This window comes from Elaeis guineensis, chromosome 14, assembly GCF_000442705.2.
Source record: "Elaeis guineensis isolate ETL-2024a chromosome 14, EG11, whole genome shotgun sequence".
Taxonomy (NCBI): domain Eukaryota; kingdom Viridiplantae; phylum Streptophyta; class Magnoliopsida; order Arecales; family Arecaceae; genus Elaeis; species Elaeis guineensis.
This window is the reverse complement of record NC_026006.2, coordinates 42,178,996-42,197,174: the sequence shown is the minus strand read 5'-3', so window position 1 is coordinate 42,197,174 and position 18,179 is coordinate 42,178,996. Positions and strand designations below refer to the sequence as shown.

General features: G+C 36.5%; 1 protein-coding gene across 4 annotated transcripts; it reads right to left on the bottom strand.

Moving 5' to 3' along the window:
* Positions 1 to 6,241: 6,241 nt before the first annotated feature.
* On the bottom strand, positions 6,242 to 15,851 carry LOC105057824 (ABC transporter B family member 11). Of its 4 annotated transcripts, none has more exons than XM_019854881.3 (13): positions 15,635 to 15,851; positions 14,579 to 15,012; positions 14,207 to 14,261; positions 13,930 to 14,105; positions 13,489 to 13,710; positions 13,144 to 13,382; positions 11,349 to 11,874; positions 10,807 to 11,080; positions 9,706 to 10,589; positions 9,108 to 9,374; positions 7,691 to 7,954; positions 6,959 to 7,252; positions 6,242 to 6,802 (listed from the first exon to the last, which is right to left on the bottom strand). In XM_019854881.3, exons 2-13 carry the CDS (start codon positions 14,930 to 14,932, stop codon positions 6,449 to 6,451), a joined length of 3,909 nt encoding a protein of 1,302 aa, XP_019710440.1. In that variant the 5' UTR covers positions 14,933 to 15,012; positions 15,635 to 15,851; the 3' UTR covers positions 6,242 to 6,448. The 4 variants fall into 4 exon arrangements, with proteins under 4 accessions (XP_019710440.1, XP_010938829.1, XP_029124114.1 ...); XM_010940527.2 differs by lacking the exon at positions 15,635 to 15,851 and adding an exon at positions 15,435 to 15,628; XM_029268281.2 differs by lacking the exon at positions 15,635 to 15,851 and adding an exon at positions 15,109 to 15,254.
* Between the last annotated feature and the right edge of the window lie 2,328 nt (positions 15,852 to 18,179).

Genomic DNA, 18,179 nt, shown 5'->3' with positions numbered 1-18,179 from the left:
TTGCTTTACTCCTTTTTCACACCCCTCCTTATGAGGCAAGAGATTTTAAATCAAATCAAACTCCTTAAGGTGCTAAGAATAGGACTCTTTATGTTTGAATCAAATTCAAACTCTCTAAAACACAAGAAATCTCAATCTAAACAGGAGAGACACCAACTTGCGTCTCCTTTTATTATGCCGTATGCCCAAGGGGAGGGGGCTGTTTTCAGCCCCTTTCCAACCACTTTGTTGGCCCATATGGTGAGAGAATAGCTAAAAAATATGGCTAAGTGGATTAAATTAGATTTAGTTCAAATTTGGATTCAATTCGAATCTAATTCAAATCCGATTCGAATCAATTTTGAAAAGGCTGCTTATCCTAATCCAATTAGAATTCTTATCTAAGTCTAACTTGATAAATTAACCCAATCAAGTCTTAATAAAATTAAGTCTAATTAAATTAGATTTGATTTAAAATAATTAAAACTCAAATTGAATCTCTCATAATTGCTTGGATCATTAATTTGATTTAATTCATCTTCAGAATCAAATCCGCATCTCATGCGCAGTGCTAGCTAGACAAAGTTAGTGTTTAATTCTATATAACCTATAATTTAATTCTTAATTAAGTTAACTTATATATTCAATCAAGTCTCATACTTTCAAATTAAACTCATAAATATTCGATCAATTCTTTTCTATATTGTTTGATTTTTATGCGCGACTCCATAGGTTCGAACACTAAACCGATAGCATAGAAACTCCTTCCTATACTAATCGAAGTGACCATCTAGCAATGATACCTAATATCTAGATAGGTCGAATAATTATAAAGTAATATTCAAGAACCTCGATATATGGTTACCGCATAATTCATCTCTTTGACCCTAATACTCAAGGTGATATAGGATTTAACTGTCAATCCTGAAATAGTCATCTACATCATATTTCAATCTTGCAAATCCATCACATAGATTATCTTAATCAAGATTTTACTAAATTAAAATATAGTGACATGTTAACTCCTATAATTCAGAGAAATCAATCCTATTTTGATCTACACACAGACTTCGTAAGTACTTGACTGTACCCAGTAGCCTTCCATCAATATATTAGAAATGCAAGTAGTCCGGCATCAAAGTACAGTGAGTTGCTTGCAAATCACTATAATAATCTCAGGTCTGAAGGATGCTTATGCCCATACGTTTCGCGAGTTGCTCTTGACAGTAGAGTGCTCAGCAGGTGAGTCACTTATTCGGTGATGATGTACTCCTATATCTCATCTATATGCCATACCAGTATCTCTACACTTCTTGATTATAAGGACAAACCAACCTATATGGCACACAATGACCTACTCTTGATAAACATCATCGTTCTATTAATGACGTATCATTTGATCACGAGTATGTTCAAGAACTATTCGATAAATTCTCCTTTATCTATCATAATATAGTTCTAAAGTCTTCATCACAACACAAAAGTTCTAATAAGGAAGATGTACACCTTATGATGAAAATATCAAAATAATTTTTATTCATTGATCAATAATTCATATATAAAATTTAATTATTTACAATAAGTCAAGTGGCTTTAGGACACGATTCTCAACAATCTTCTCACTGATGTAATGAGAGCATAAATCATCTTTTTTATTTTAAAATATCAAATTTCAACATCTCTAAATAACTTACTAGTATAATAAATTGATCTCTCTATCCCGGCATCATCTTGAACTAAAATCAAACTAACAACACTAGTTGAAATAGATAAATATATATAATTTCTTACCTTCAACTGGCTTTGATAGCAATAGAGTTGTGCCAAAATATTTCTTTAGGTCATCAAAAATAATTTGACATTCATCTGACCAATTAAAATCTTTGATTCATCTTAAAATTTAAAAAAAATATGATATTTCTCAACTGATCTCGAAATAAATCGACTGAGTGATGCCATCCACCTAGTGAGTTGTTATACTTCTTTAATAGAGTTCGGATGCTTCATCTCAAGTAGAGCTTGAAATTTTTGGAGATTAACTTCAATTCCTCTTTGAGGTATAAGAAAATCTAAAAGTTTTTCTGACGTTACTCCAAAAGCATATTTATTGGGGTTAAGCTTCATTTAATATTTGCATAATTCTCCAAAAACTTTTTTTAGATCGATAATATATTGATCTGACTTAGTACCTTTTACTAACATATCATCAATATAAACCTCTATATTACAATCGATTTATTGCTTGAAGATCTTGTTGATTAAACATTGGGATGTGGCATCTGTATTTTTAAGACTAGAAGGTATTAGTTTATAACAATACAAACTTTTTTCAGTGACAAAGGCTGTATTCTCTTCATCCTTAAATGTCATTCTGATCTGATTATAGCCGAAGAAAGTATCTATGAAGCTCAATAATTTATGTCTCCAATAAATTGGTTGATTCTTGAGAGAGGAAGCTATCTTTTGGATAGATTTTATTGAGGTCAGTATAATAGATATAGATCCTTCATTTTCTGTTCATCTTTTTGACCATGATGATATTTGTAATCCATTTCGAATATTATGTTTCTCTGATGAATTCAACTTTTAGAAGCTTATCAACTTTCTCATCTATTGCTTTTTATTTTTCTAAGGTAAAGCTTCTTTTCTTTTGCTATACTGGCTTATACCTTGAATTAATATTTAGCTTATGCACAATGACATCGACAGAAATTCCTAGCATATCAAAAGCTGACCAGGCAAAAATATTAACATTTGTCTAAAGAAAAGATAGCAATTTTTCCTTCAGGTTGGGTTTTAGCTAGGATCTAATTTGAACAGTCTTCTCTAAATCCAGATCTAAAAAAACAATAATGAGTTGCTCGATTGGTTCTCCTCAATTTTTGCTAATCTCAGTTTTATTTTCTTGATTAGGTACATCAATTGGCAGAGCTTCTACTAGTTTCTTTATCTTTGTGGCTATCAGAAAGCATTGCTTAGCAAATATTTGATCTCCTCGTATTTCTCCAACTCTATTCTTAGTTGAAAACTAGAACAATAGATGATAAGTGGAAACCACATTCTTGAGAGCATTGAGCCCAGGTCGGTCAAGAATAGCATTATAAACTGACAGTATTTTAATAATCAGAATAGTAAGACTTACAGTTGACTGACAAAGTTCTTTCCCCATAGTAATAGGAAAAGTGATCTCTCCTTCCACAACTACAAAATTTTTAGAGAATCCGACTAGGGGAGCGCTGACTTGTTTTAGCTGATTTAGTATATTTATTTTTTGAAATGCATCAGAAAACAACACATCAACAGAACTTTCATTATCAACTAATATATTTTTTTACATTATATTTTGTTATTGTCATAGAGATGATAACAACATCATTGTGAAGAGTTTGGACTCCTCTAACATCATCATCAAAAAGTATAATTATGTTGTCCGTACGTTACTACTTTGGAGGACTTTCAGCTACCATAGCTGTTACCCCCATTCTACCAAGATCTGAGATCATATTAATGACCCCAGCAGTAGGCTTATTGAGCTCATTTTTATTGTCAGACTTCTATCATTGTTCAACTGCTTGACTTGCCCGATCTTGAACATACTGAAGTGACCTCGATGGATTAGTACCTCAATCTCATCTTTAAGCTGTCAGCACTCTTCAATATCATAACCATGATCTTGATGGAAACAGTAATATTTTCTCTTATCTCTTTTCGCTAGTGAAGCCTTCATAGGATTAGGTCGGCGAAGACATTTTTAATCCTCGATTTTCATTAATATTTGGACTCGAGAAGCAGATAACAAGGTATAGATGTCAAATCATCGAGGTGGGCTCCTAGACTTCGGATTTTTTTGAGGTCGTTCAGAATTGTTTCCCCTTTGATTTTTGTGGTCTTCCTCTTGGAGCTATTTTTTGCCATCCTTTTCTTTCTTTGCTTGGCAAAGTATGCTCTCCTCTTCTTCAACTTAAGCATACTTTCGGATCCGGATCAACATTTGCTCATAATTATCTAGATAATTTTTATTAAGAGAAAAGATCAGATGATTGCTCCTGAATCTTTGCTTCAAAGCTACAATTGCAATGGACTCATTGAAGTTCTTTACCTCCAATGTGACAGCATTAAAGCATGCCGCATATTCTTGAAGAGACTCATCCTGCTGCTGTTTAATAGTAAAATGACTATTAATATTCTTCGAATGAATCTGGTTATTACCAAGATGTATGATGAACAGTTTTGCTAACTATTCGAAAGATGAAATAGATCCTGGTTGGAGCTCAAAGAATTAGATTCTTGCAAATTTCTTAAGAGTGATTGGGAAGGCGATGCAAAGTAGGGCATCAGATGTCCCTTGTAGCCTCATAATAGCTCTAAAGCCTTCAAGGTGATCTGGAGGATCAGTAGAACCATCAAATGATTTTACTATGGGCATCTTGAACTGAGAAGGAACCGATTCATCAAGAATTTTTTGAGAAAAAGGAAACCATAGATTGAAATCTTCCATCCTGAGGATGGCCTCCTAGCGATATTTCCATCAATTTTTTCTTGAAATCTTGAATCTTTTGCCCAAGACCTTCACAGTTTGATTTCTTGCTGTGTGAAGTAGATTCTGCTTCTCAAAACTGATCAATATGATCAAGAAGATGATCATGATGAAGATCCTGATGAATTGGTTACTGGGTGCAGCAAGATTGGGCTTCTTGAAAAGCCACTTCTTACTGCTGTTCAGTAGTACGCTAGAATTGTTGTACCGTAGCAGTAAAAGCTTGGACCTGTTGAACCAGAAAATTAAATTATTGTGGATCAACTATAATCAGAGGTTGGGTATTCTTTTGAACATCTTTCGGAGAAGATGGTGCAAGTAAAGAATGATTTGGTGCCTTTTTGTTCACTATTTTCATAAAAAATTTTCGAGGACGTCCTTTTTCTAGCGCCAATCTATTGCTATAAGGCTCCAGAAGAAGAACAGCAAGATTGATCTTGAATCGAGCTGAAGTACTGGAGGATCAAGTTGATGAAGTCTACAAGTAATCCTGCAAAATAGAAATCCTAGAACCAGTGTGGTATCCTCCGATTTAGGATCCTCTGATGCTTAAATCAATCGGAACCTGGAGAACAGATAGTGAAAATGAAAAAATAGAAAGGCAGTAAGAGGAATCTTGAATAAGTAGAGTGAGGACTTTTATTCCCTTCAGTAGAGGAGCTGAAAATGTTCAGCAGAGTCTCAGTTCTATGAGTTCGGACTTATCTTGTGGAGGGTACCCTACTCCTCTTTATAGAGAGGGGGCTTGCTCAAGCTGTTAGGCCGTTAGGAGAGTTTGTTAGGTTTTTAATTTGTTATAACAGAATAATCAGCTATATGAAGATCGTGGGTCGTTTATCCATATAGTGATTCACTATAGCATAGCTAGAAGGCAGTTACAGCAAAGCTGGATGCCAGCCGCAAGATAACTATCTGCGCTTCTAGGATCACATTGGTCCTCAACCGATGTGCCGTAGATCGGCAATCGGATGAATTGAGCATCATATTACATTTGTGTTTTAGGGTCACATCAGTCCTGGACTGATGCGCTTCATGGTAGATTGGTAGCCAGCTGAGTTGAACATTATGCTTTATCAAGAATCAACTCTAGTCAAGTCAGATCGATAAATTGACGAACTGAAAGTTGAAGCAGATCGATAAATAGCCGATTTGATCTGGAAGTATACTTATAATTTAGATAATTCTGATGTTGCCACGTGGCCAGATGATGAAATCGATTTATATGTACCAACAAAAAATATCCAAAAATCTTGTCTATTGGCTAATTCTACATCTATTTTAATTAGGAATTCAAATATAGAGTGAAAAAAAAAAAAAAAAACAATCCTGAATTGCAACATCTGACCATACACATATTGAAATAAAGGAGGAGGATTTTCAATGCAAGATATAGAAGTATCTTTCTCCACAGCGCCAATGTTCTTTAATATACAGTTTGGGTCTATAGAGAAATGAACTGTTTGTTCTCTTATCTCACTCAGGCACAAATTGGCATCGACTTCCCAAAATTTCACAACTTCAACTTTATGAACCACTTATGAATTGTTTTTGGCCTACAGTTGTTAAGTTTTCAACCTCACACACATCTGCCAGCACGCCGCCTTGCCGTTTCCAACTTAATTACTTAATAACAGTAATTCAACCACTTTTAGTTTTGACTGTTTAAAAAATCATATGATTAACTTGTGTTTAAACTTACTTCCATATAGTTGCAAAGAAGACACATTATAATCACAATAACAAGCTTTATATGCAGCATATAGATTCTTTTTCTTAGCCACGGTTTACAGTGAGGCTAAAATGGTGACATTCTGAGGATTGTATGAATTTAGAGTAGCATGAGAGATACAGGGATAACAAACAAAATGGCACATGGGATTCTCAATAAAAATGCAAACAGGGTAAAACATGGACTGCCTGAACTGCCACATTCTATGAAGAGGCTCTTGAATGAAGTGCTACTAAGGAGGCGTATGCCCCATCCTTGATATTAATAAGCTTTTCGTGCTTCCCTTTCTCTATGATCATTCCATTTTTGACCACAGCAATCACATCAGCACCTTTTATTGTAGATAACCGATGGGCTATAACAATTGTGGTTCGATTGACCATTACTCGATCCAGTGCATCTTGAACAACTCGTTCAGATTCAGCATCAAGTGCACTAGTTGCCTCATCTAGTAATAAGATTTTGGGATCTTTCACTATGGCACGTGCAATCGCTACACGCTGTTTCTGCCCACCAGATAACTGGATACCACGCTCTCCAACAAATGTGTCATAACCCTGCAGTTTCAGTTCCAATAAGAGATTCAGAAGTTAATAAAACCCATTTTTTTATGGGCATATATTTTGAAGACAGTAGAAACAGACAAATTTAGTAAAAAAATGTAATCAGCTGGAATTAGTTTAAGAAATAGTAGTTATGTGGTGGCATCCAACCTTCTGCAAACTACTAATGAACTTGTGAGCATTTGCAAGCTCTGCAGAAGCTATGATCTCGGCTTCGGTGGCCTGCCCTTCCTTTCCATAAGCAATATTAGCTCGGATTGTCTCATTGAACAGAGATGGTTCTTGACTCACCAGACCCATCTGTTGCCTCAACCACCTCAGCTGGAACCTTTGTATTTCAGTTCCATCTAGCAATATCTGACCCGAGTCAGGGTCGTAAAATCTTTGCAATAATGATATGGCAGTCGATTTTCCACAGCCACTCTCCCCAACAAGTGCAACAGTCTAAGAAGTTAAATGAAGCTTGTTAGATTTCAAAAGTAAAACATGCAAGTTTAAATGATAATTTTTCAAAATTTATCATAGAAGGGAGTGTGTATCATTTGCCATTTGGCTTATGAGTTTTGGCCTGTTTGTGCATTGGAGATGAACATATCAAAAGTTATCATCTAGCCCCCTTCCATCTAGATTCTTTGGATTTTGAAGATAGTTCCCCAGTTGAATGAGCTCAAACAGTGATAAGAAGAGTTGATCTCTCTACCCAACAACTGGCCTTTGGATTTTGAAGTTTTTTAGTTGCAGCACAGTAAGCAACAGCAATGGGAGATTTGATTCTTCCTATTTGGTTGAATATAATCTACTCATCTGACCTGCTTAAGTATAGAAGTTCAACATGTAAAAATATAAAAATAGATGGAAATTATTTGATGTCTGATCCATTACCTTTCCAGCATGGATAGCCAAGCACAAGTCTTGGAAGATCTGGACATCTGGCCTTGTAGGATACCTGAAGCTGACATGCCGAAACTCAATGTTGCCCTTCACTGTTTCTAAGGACATCCCAGAATCATCACTTGGGTCTATCTTAGACTTCTGATCAAGAATAGTGAACACAGAAGCTGCAGCAGATTGGGCTTTGGAAGAGTCTGGTGCAAGGGAGCTTGACTGAGAAATTCCAATGGCTGCCATAGCAAGAGCAAAGAAAACCTGTGGCCAGATGAAAGATGTAACTGACATTAATAAGAATGACAAACACAGCTGCTCTCAGAATGTTAATGAACTGGATGATGAGCTTATTCCATCACAAATAAAGAAAAAAACAGCAAGACAGGTGCAATTACTACACAAGTTCAATGTTCTGTTTTAAGCATTAAATGTTGTCTTTTGAACAATAATATTAAAGTTTAATCTGGCTACTTTGAGATACATGGTCTTAACCATGGTTCACACTTCAGAAGGTCCTCCAAGGAAAAGCAGTGAACAAGACAGAGAGCAACCTTGGATGGTAGTATTGTTGCATCTCTTTCGTTGTTGGATGGTTGCAGTTCATGGCTCTGTTTTGTATGTTTTAGATGTCCCTAATGCTTCTCTAGGCTTCCTTATGTTTAAGTTTTAATGCAATTAATGGCTGCTGGTGAAATTGATCGTATCTCTATTTTATTTTTTTCTGGGTCAAGTTTTTTTGGATGAGAGAGGCTGGAGCATTCCATGATAGCGGGCGATCCTTCATAGTCTGTTTTGCTTACTGGCCCCTTGGAGAACCTTTTTTGTTCCGCTTAGAATGGAAGCAATGGAAGGGTTTTCCCCTCATCTCTTTCACGATAAGAAAGATGAGGATTACAGCAATTGTTCTTGTCAGCTTGCATCTGATGTAACCATGCAAATCAAATTTTCATTTACATTAGTTGATTTTTATAAGCATGACCTGGGTAACGGATCTTGTAATCAATAAGTTCAGCATTCATAGATGTTTCGTAGCTGTAATCTGGAATTTTCTAATGCTAAAGTAAATGAGAGAGATTACATCTATTCATTTTCTACTTTTAAATAGAACCACAAGATATAAAAAAAGGCTTTTTTATTAGCTGTCAAATCTTCAAATTGGTATGACAATATTGTATTATTTTTATTTTTTATTCATCACTGCAAATCATATGTATGATGTATGCTACTTGAACGATTTGCTAATTTCTTTTTTATGCTTTTCATGACAAATATGGCAAGACTGAATTATAAACTTCATAAAAATGCAACTGTCAAACAAAATTAATGCTTGTCTTTGTTTTTTTAAGGAAATTATATAATAACTAAAGGTAAATAGAAATTTCTGATAATATTTAATGAAGCAGATATTACGTACTCGAAAAACTTTTCCAAAAGTTGTCTTCCCATCCTCCACAAGCCGAGCTCCAATATAAAAGCTGGTTGCATACACAGAAAACAACAAGAAAAACGAGATTCCAAAACCAATTCCACTGATTATCCCTTGCCTGATTCCCTTTCTCAAAGGGCCTTCACATTTTTCTTTGTACAGTTTAATTACCTTTTCCTCAGCCGAAAATGAAGCAACAGTTCTTATACTTCCTACTGCATCAGTAGCAACTTGACTTGCTTCCTCATACATCATCTGCAGCCATTTTCAAATTCCACCTCATCAGAAATCAATGGAATCACCAAACTCTTTAGTCTAACGAGAAGAGCTGTATCCTGTCTAAAGTTACAGCTACAAAGAAAGGTACTTGAATGGTTACAAAAATCTCTCCTACATGCTCACTTAGGTCAACAATGTTTTACAATTCTTCACTAAGAAGTTTCATGAGTTAATTGTGAATAAACCATAATAGCACTAAGATAATTATTTTCATCAAAATATATATTTTAGTAGTTCATGCTATATATAACAAATTGCATAGAGTTCTCCTGAAAGAAGCAAAATTTTTATAGTTCTATAGCCAAACCTTTGCATCTGCACTGAATCCCTTGATAAACTTCATCTGGATATATCCATTGAGACCTATGAGAGGAATCAAAGCCAAGATAATAAGAGATAGCTGCCAGTTAGCAAGAAAAGCAATCAGCAAACCAGAGACCATGCTGGCAGTGTTCTGAACAAGTAGTGCAAGTGCATCACCCACAAGACTCCGAACTGAGGCTGCATCTGCTGATAATCTTCCCCCAATTGTTCCACTGGAGTTCTCAGGTTTATCAAACCATTCTATCTCCATGTTAATCACCTTCTCGAATGTCATTAATCTAATTCTTCTTATCAATTTCGAGCCAGCTACAGCAAAGAAGTATGATCTAGCTGGAAGTGCAAGTAAGGACACCACACCAAAGACCAGGAACATTAATGACCAAAAGTTAGAATCCTTCTTGAGCTTGTGCGGTGGCTGGTAAAATGCATTTATCACATTGGATAAGAGTATAGCGAATAGTGGAAGTATAACTCCATTGACAATGGCGGCAATCGAACCAAGTAGAAACACTGGGAGCTCAGGTTTGTTAAGGTATGCAAGGCGGCGGAGAGGTACTTCTTTTTGTTCTTGAGGCATTTGGGTTTTGGGAATGTTTGATTGCTCTGTTGTATTTGCTTGGATATCAATTCCTATAGGAACACCAAGTGCCATTTGGAATGAGTGGTGCCTACTTTGCCCTCTAGATGATCCCCGGCTAATCGAATGGGTGAAGGACAGTTTTTTGCTAGAGTGCCTTCCTGAATCCCCAATATCAGATCTGTCCTGATCTGGTCCAGATATGTTATCTGATTCTTTGTTCATTTCCTGCAAGTGTATGAGTTGACAATAAGCTCCATCTGAATCCTTCAACAGCTCTGAATGTGAACCTGATAAAAAGAGAAACTAAATTAGTTCATCATGATAAATAAACAAGTTCAAGCATTTTGACAGTAATAGAATCTTATAGCAATCTTTTGATTATGAAATAAATCAATAGAATCTATCATCATTTCACTAATGCAAAGTCAAGTAGGAGCGGACAAATTTAGTTGGTGCTCTGGCAAAGGAGAGGATAGATGGTCACTGTGTCGAATTGATCCTTACCTTTTTCAACAATTGATCCTCGATGTATGACAGCTATTGTGTCAGCATTCCTCACGGTGCTCAAACGGTGAGCAACTACTACAGTAGTTCGGTTTGTCATGACCCTATCGAGTGCCTCCTGCACAATGTGTTCAGACTCTGCATCCAGAGCGCTCGTGGCTTCATCTAAAAGTAATATTCGTGGATTTTTCAGAATTGCTCTTGCAATGGCAATTCTTTGCTTCTGCCCACCAGATAGCTGAGTTCCATGCTCACCAACCATCGTGTCAATTCCCTGAACATATTGGATAGAGACATTGCAGATGATCATGACTTAATCCAAGTTAAAATAACATGAAATTAAACAAAGAAAAGAAAACCAAATCAGCAAGATATAAGATAAAGAAGCCAATATCCTTGCATACTTTGTGTTGTTGACAATTAACAAGCTTTCAGTAGTATAGGAAGATAGTTATTATTATGGAAGTGATCAACTTTAGTGATGACTGATAAAATTAAAGATTAATAAAAGAACATTTTTAGGAAGAGCATATGTTTGAAACCTGAGACATTTTATCAATGAACTTGGCAGCATTAGCTAGCTCAGCTGCAGCTCTGATTTCTTCAATAGTTGCATTATCTTTTCCATAAGCTATGTTATCTCTAATGCTACAAGCAAATAGTACTGGTTCCTGACTGACAAGCCCAATTTTGCCTCTAAGCCATCTTAGTTGGTACTCCTTGATATTTATACCATCAATGAGAACTTGACCAGCCTGTGGGTCATAGAATCTTTCTATCAAACTGATGACGGTGGACTTTCCACTTCCACTCTCTCCAACCAAGGCCACAGTCATTCCACTTTCTATAAGCAGAGAGAATCCACGGAAGATTTGCTCATCTGGTCTGGCAGGATAACTGAAATAAACATCTCTAAATTCTATGTCTCCTTGGATGTCATTGGGCTGCTTTCCTCTTGTGTCATAAGTATCTATTTCAGGCTTTCTGTTGATAGTCTGAAACATCTTATATGCTGCAGCTTGACCTGCTGCGAATGCTGTCATGCATGGTGATGCTTCGCCTAAAGATCTGAAAAATTCATATCAGAAGTACACAATGTCAGGACATGTTATAAATCAATAATTTAGTATACTCATTTTACTATTGGATATCACGAAATGCTTTAGGTGGCAGCCAGTTCTTAAAGATTGTAAATATAGATGGTGTGACAAAATTCAATATGCAATTATCATGGTTGAACAAAATTATGTACAATTTGATGATGTTTGGTATTATTACTTCAGCTGCATGTTCATGAATATGCTGTATGACAAAAGCTAGCCAGAGTTTTATGAATCCAATGAATACAGAAGTGGTCAGCATATTCTCGATGCATAATTCACAGCTGAATATGGAATGGTATAATATAGTTCACTTGAGATATCTTCATATTTGTCACTGCCAACATTCTAGGTGTATATGTGCCATATATCACTTGTCAGCAGACAAGTCTATATTTTGACAGGCCATCTACAATCATTCACCAATTCAATTTGTCATATTCTCTAGGTTGGGTAGAGATGCAACTACTGAAATCTGAATGAAATTTTCAAAATTTTTCGCTAAAATTTAAGCTAGTTGTAGAACTACGTATAGAGATTGTAATTATAGAAATCGGATGGTAAAGTAACAGGCACTAAAAGATACAACTTCAACCATCAATAATTTGATTGTTTTGAATGAAAATCAGGGTGGTAGAAGTACTTGAAGAAGATGAAAACACAATATATAAGTAGAGACACATTAACCACCCAAATTGCTGATACTCATGTGCATGTTTGCATAAAACTATGACCATCAACTCTTGTTCCATGATTTAGTGCTGGCTTCATGAATCCTCAAAGATTGTCATTCCTATTAAGTTTCCTGCTATGGGTTTATGCATGAGCATGAGTGTGTTTCTTAATATGCTTAATAAAATTTCTGATATTTTATATTTTATCCAGATTCCTATACAAATGAGTAGAATATAATTTAAAACTTCTGATACTTTATATTTTATCCAGGTTCCTATAGAAATGAGTAGAATATAATGTAATCAAATGGAACTAGCATTCATCCAGTGAAACTTAAGAAATTTCAAGAAGTGTACTCGTTTTTCATTGAAAGGGAGCACCAAACTCGCATTTTTCCCCATTTTCACCAGGTCCTCCAATCATATTAACCAAGATAGTTCATTTCAGTTTCTTTTTTGGTGAAAACTTCCATGTATTGGATGAAATTTGCATATACATGTTATAAGATATTTCCTTCACCAAGCTTGCTTCATTAAAATATGCAAAGCAATTAGCAACTTACAAAGAGCCAGTCAGGACTGCAAATATCACATTAACAACATCGGCACCTGTGTAACCTTTGTTCAGGATCAATTTTGCTCCATACCATATGCCCAAAGAATACCCACAGAAGATGAAGAGCATGACTGTGCCAAGACCTAATCCAGCAGCCAGACCTTCTTGAACACCTGAACTGTAAGCACTGTTCAGAGACTTTTTGTATTTGTTCACTGCATGCTTTTCCCCAGTAAAAGAGGCAACCTAAGAAAAGACTTCAGTTAGATTTCTGGAAAAAAAAATAGGTTTAAATATAAGAAATGAAATGGTCTACCATGTCCTCCTGTCCTCGAACAAGTGTAAAACTTACTGTTCTAATTGAGCCAATGCTCTGTTCCACAACAACTGCTGCTTCTCCATAAGCTGCCTGTCCACGCGATGCCATCTTGGATATGACAGTGGACATGATTCCTCCAGCAACCACAAGTGGAGGAATTGTGGCCAGCATAACGAGGGTGAGAAGCCACCCTCGAACAAAGGCAACCACAAAACCTCCAATGAAAGTTGATGTTAACTGAATGAATTTACCAACCTGCAAAATGTTGTAGATATGAAATCTATTAAGACACATTGCCCGAAAAAAGAGATACCTTAGAACACCAATATCTTTCATTTGTCTAGAAGGCTAACAGGATTGGAGGTTTCAAGAAGCCTTTAGAAGAATTAAATCTCCAACTACAAGCCTTGTCATGCAATGCATCAATTTGCTAGGCAACAGGCCAAATAAAAGTGCATGAAATGGTACCAGTACCTTTTCACCCATGGCATCCTGAATGAAGACAGTGTCACCTGACATTCTCTCAACAACTTCTCCTGTATTGGTTTCCTTGTCAAAGAATCCAATTTCTTGCCGTAATATGGTTTTCAGGTATAAATTCCGTATCCGTGCAGCCTGTCTTTCTCCAGTAGCCATCCAACAAGCCACCTCTGGAAAAGAGATTAGGCCATTTAAACTCAGCACTTCGTAAACTGCAGAATTTGAAACCAAACTTGGCTCTTACATATACAAATACCGAAATGGAACTTACGGAAGAAAGATGCCACGCCTGACCCAATTGCTAGATAGACAAACTTAAGCGCTACCTGAACATGATTAGACTCATTCATCACTTTATAGTACTAAAAGGATTAGATATATATTTAATTTTTCATCTTAGTAGCAATCAAATGAAATAAGAGAGAGCTGCCATTCACATAAACAGTTGAAGTATCAATTAAAGAAACTTTGAAGCTAACACAAGCTAGTTACCATAATTCTCAACATAGTGAAGCAAACCAAATAAAATGGCAATTAAGCATCAAATTAAGAAGGGATAGGGAAAACAGAATCATGTCCAAACTTTTTATGAATACGAACACTACTTGATTGAAAAACTAGCATCTGCATCAGAAACACGCACCTTGGACACTCTATGAACCACATCATGAATACCTGAAGCTCCTCCAAAAGATTGAATCAAGTCTCCGAAGAGAATTGTCATAAGTGGCAGTGCGAGCCCATTTGCGACCCCACCCACAGTCCCCAAGATCATCAAACTTATATCAGTTGAGTCTGCAAATGTGAACAGCTTGTAAAGTGGCACGGTATACTTGCCATCGTCCTGCTTCCCACTCTTCTCGCTCTCTTGCTGATCCGGCATCTCCGCAGGTTTTCCAGAAGGAACTTTTACCACTGAATTGCTAGAGGATCCAATATCATTGGTCCTTATACCATCTTCAAGTTCAATGTTTTCCTTTTCTCCTCCATCCCCCATCTCTAGCCTATGAACTCAATAAACCCTCTTATAATTCTCTGTGCCTCAAGATCCCCCACTGCTAAATATCAATGAATCACCTGCCACAACACAGATAATGGTACTTTAGGGTGAAAATTAGAGCCTTCAGCCTAAGCGCAGCCCCTGGTTTGAATGAAACTTCTTGGGAAACTAACCATGTTAAAGCTCAGAAGAAGAAGAAGAAGAAAGCTTTCGTCACTTTAAATGGAAATAAATATATTTGCTACATGTAACATTGAAAGCTCCAAATAAAGGCAGACCAGTGAAAAAAAGACAACATCTGAATTAAAAAGAATCATGATCTCTTCTCTTAGAAGGGTGGCATATTAGAGTTTTCTTAAAGGCTCCCCAACAACATAAATGGTTCCAGAAGACTGGTGAACATGTATATTCTTCTCTAGAATCACAGTGGAAAACGAAAAGGAACAGAATGAAGTCAAGTTGAAACATGCATTATAGAAAATAAAGTTGTAAAACTTACCAAAAGTAAACAGACTTCCCAAGACAGATCAATATGGATGGAGAGAGAGAGAGAGAGAGAGAGAGGAGGTCGGAGGAGGAGGAGCTACAAGAAGGCAGGTCTTTCACCAACCCACATTAAGGGGAAGAGCGAACATCACCAAAAGTAAGGGAGAAAAAATAATAACGAGTATTGCAACTAAAGTTAGAGTGAAAGCTCACCTATGCAGGCCGAAAAGGTTTATGGGTTCTGAAATTTATACAATTGAACATGGCCATGCTTTGAGAGGATTAGGACTTTCTTGGATCGCACGCATTGGTACCCTACCTAAGACCAATTTTTATTCCAGTCTAATAATGGTAGTCCACTGCGAAGATTAGCATTCTTTTTTTTTCTTTCCTTCTTTTTTCCGTCGATTTTCTTCCGGTTGTTTTCGATTTTTTCTTCCCAATCTCATTTATTGTTCCCACGGGGAGTTCCTCTGCCGGCTTGTGATTCGGGATCACGGTTGTGACATAAAATTACCTAGGTGCCCTGACCGTTGACCAAAGGGTCCAAAATTGGAAATCGCCACTTTAGCGTGGAGTACCGGTCCACCTTATTCGAGTGGAACCCAACCCAACCCCATGATTAGGTCTCTATTTTACAAAAGACTCCCTAGAATACTTTTCTTTGATATTAGTGGTTATGGTCATTTTTAGATTGGTTTTTGCTACATTAATTAAAGGTTGTTTTGCATCATTTTACTTCTATGTATTCCTTTATTTTTTTGGGTAAAACTTCTATGTATTTTTGGCTGTGCGGTTTAGTGCAAATGGTCTTGATTTATCTGCAAGAAACTGGTTATAGCCATCTATGTGCATGGTTGATACAGTAGATATGTTGAAGTTCGAGGGTGTTTCAAAATAGAGTTCGTGATTGGTTCTATAGCGACATTAAAATTGAGGGGCAATTTGGAAGCTCATTCTTTTACCCTTCTTCTCTTGATCCGTTTCTCCCCACCACTCACCGGTCCTCCAAGAGCCTATAATGTTTTACTGGTGTATCATTTTTGCCCTCTTGCTTTTCCTCCTCCTCCTCCTCCTCCTATCGCCTCTATACTCTATTTTTTCATCCTCATCATCATGGATGACGATTTCTAGAACTCCCTGGACTTTGAACCCCATGAGGTCGGCGACCTCGACCACACCTCCCCCTTAGCTCTTCGTGCCCCCGGCTATCCTCAAGCCATGGTCTTCATCCAAGTCCTCCTTTGATGACCCCCATGAGGCCCTCTACTTCTCCAACATCTGTGCCATGATCTCCATCACCTCCTCATGGATTCCATCACCTTTGACATCGAGACCGCCACTATAGGTCACCAACATCTAGTCCCAAATCCTCGCTCTACTACCACTCAGTCGTTGAGGCCAGAATGTAATAAGTTCAAAAATCTTCAAAAATCAATAAAGAAATAGGTGTAGATTATTCGTCCGAAGAGATTTCGGAGAGACGATTGGAGGAAGACAATCAAACATAGAAAAACAATTAAGTATAATAAAGATATTGTCTTTTCTAGAAAACAATAAAAATAGACAAGTTGGTAACTAATAAAAATATAAAAATATATTTTCTAAAAAAAAAAAAAGATAGAGAGATTAGAACACTGTTAACTATTTGCTAGTAGCTTATTAATGATAAAATATTTTAAACACTTTAACATATAAGGTAGTCGTTATTTTTAAAAAAATAATATAAAAAAATACCATAAAAAATCTTTTTTATATTTATGTTAATTGCATATTAAATTCACAATCATGGGGCAAGAGGCACACTGACGTAATAAAATGATGCTTGAATCCTCCACGTACTTATCATGAGACTTTAGTGACAAAGAATGAAATATAGTGTTTATCCTGTCAAAGCAATATTATTGGTCATATAATAACTATTAAGAAGTCACCATTGGTCCTTACGTCTTCCTAACTCTTACATCAGGAAAAAAACACAAGCTATCATTGATCATCTTGAATTTTATATTGAAGTAACCGTCTAATTTTCTCCAGGGAAGACCACCAATGCAAAACTGTTAGGTTCTATGAGACGTCAACCCATGTTAGAGCCTTGAGGATAAAGTGTGTTGATGCCCAAGTCCAACTTTTTTTTGACCATATACTATTTGAAACGTGCTTTGAATTTTAATAATTTGTTTTCCATAATATGTTAAAAGAGTACTTAGCAAGTTTGACCGCCGCATCAACCACCTTGAGGCATAGCATGCAGTTGAGGACTCCAAAAGTGGGTGTCACTCCTCCTTCCTTCCTCCTTCCAAGAGCTTACTCTGTTGCACAAATTCTTTATAGGTGACACATTGTGCGAACCTCTAAATGCCAGTAATATGGACGAACTTTATGGTACAGCATTAGAATAATTTCATAGTGGTTGATGATGTAGTGCTCAATGGATGGAAAGGAAGCATCCATGAAGCTTATCCCAGAAGGTTGGTCTATGTTCTACAGTGGCCATGTCACTAAAAGATCTCTTCCCAATAAAAAATGGATAATTTTTAATATTATCTGCAAGGATGTGGCGTGGTGCCAACATCCCATTGTTTTAGTGGGTCCATCATATAATTTGTTCGATCTGCGATCCTCACAGATATCTTATGGATGATGTATGCTGCGATGGATTCATACAATATTGTTTAGTGAATTTGTTAGTCTATTGACAGCTTGCACAGTGTCTTGGCACTGTTATTGCTTACTAGGGATGGAAATGATCTGGTTG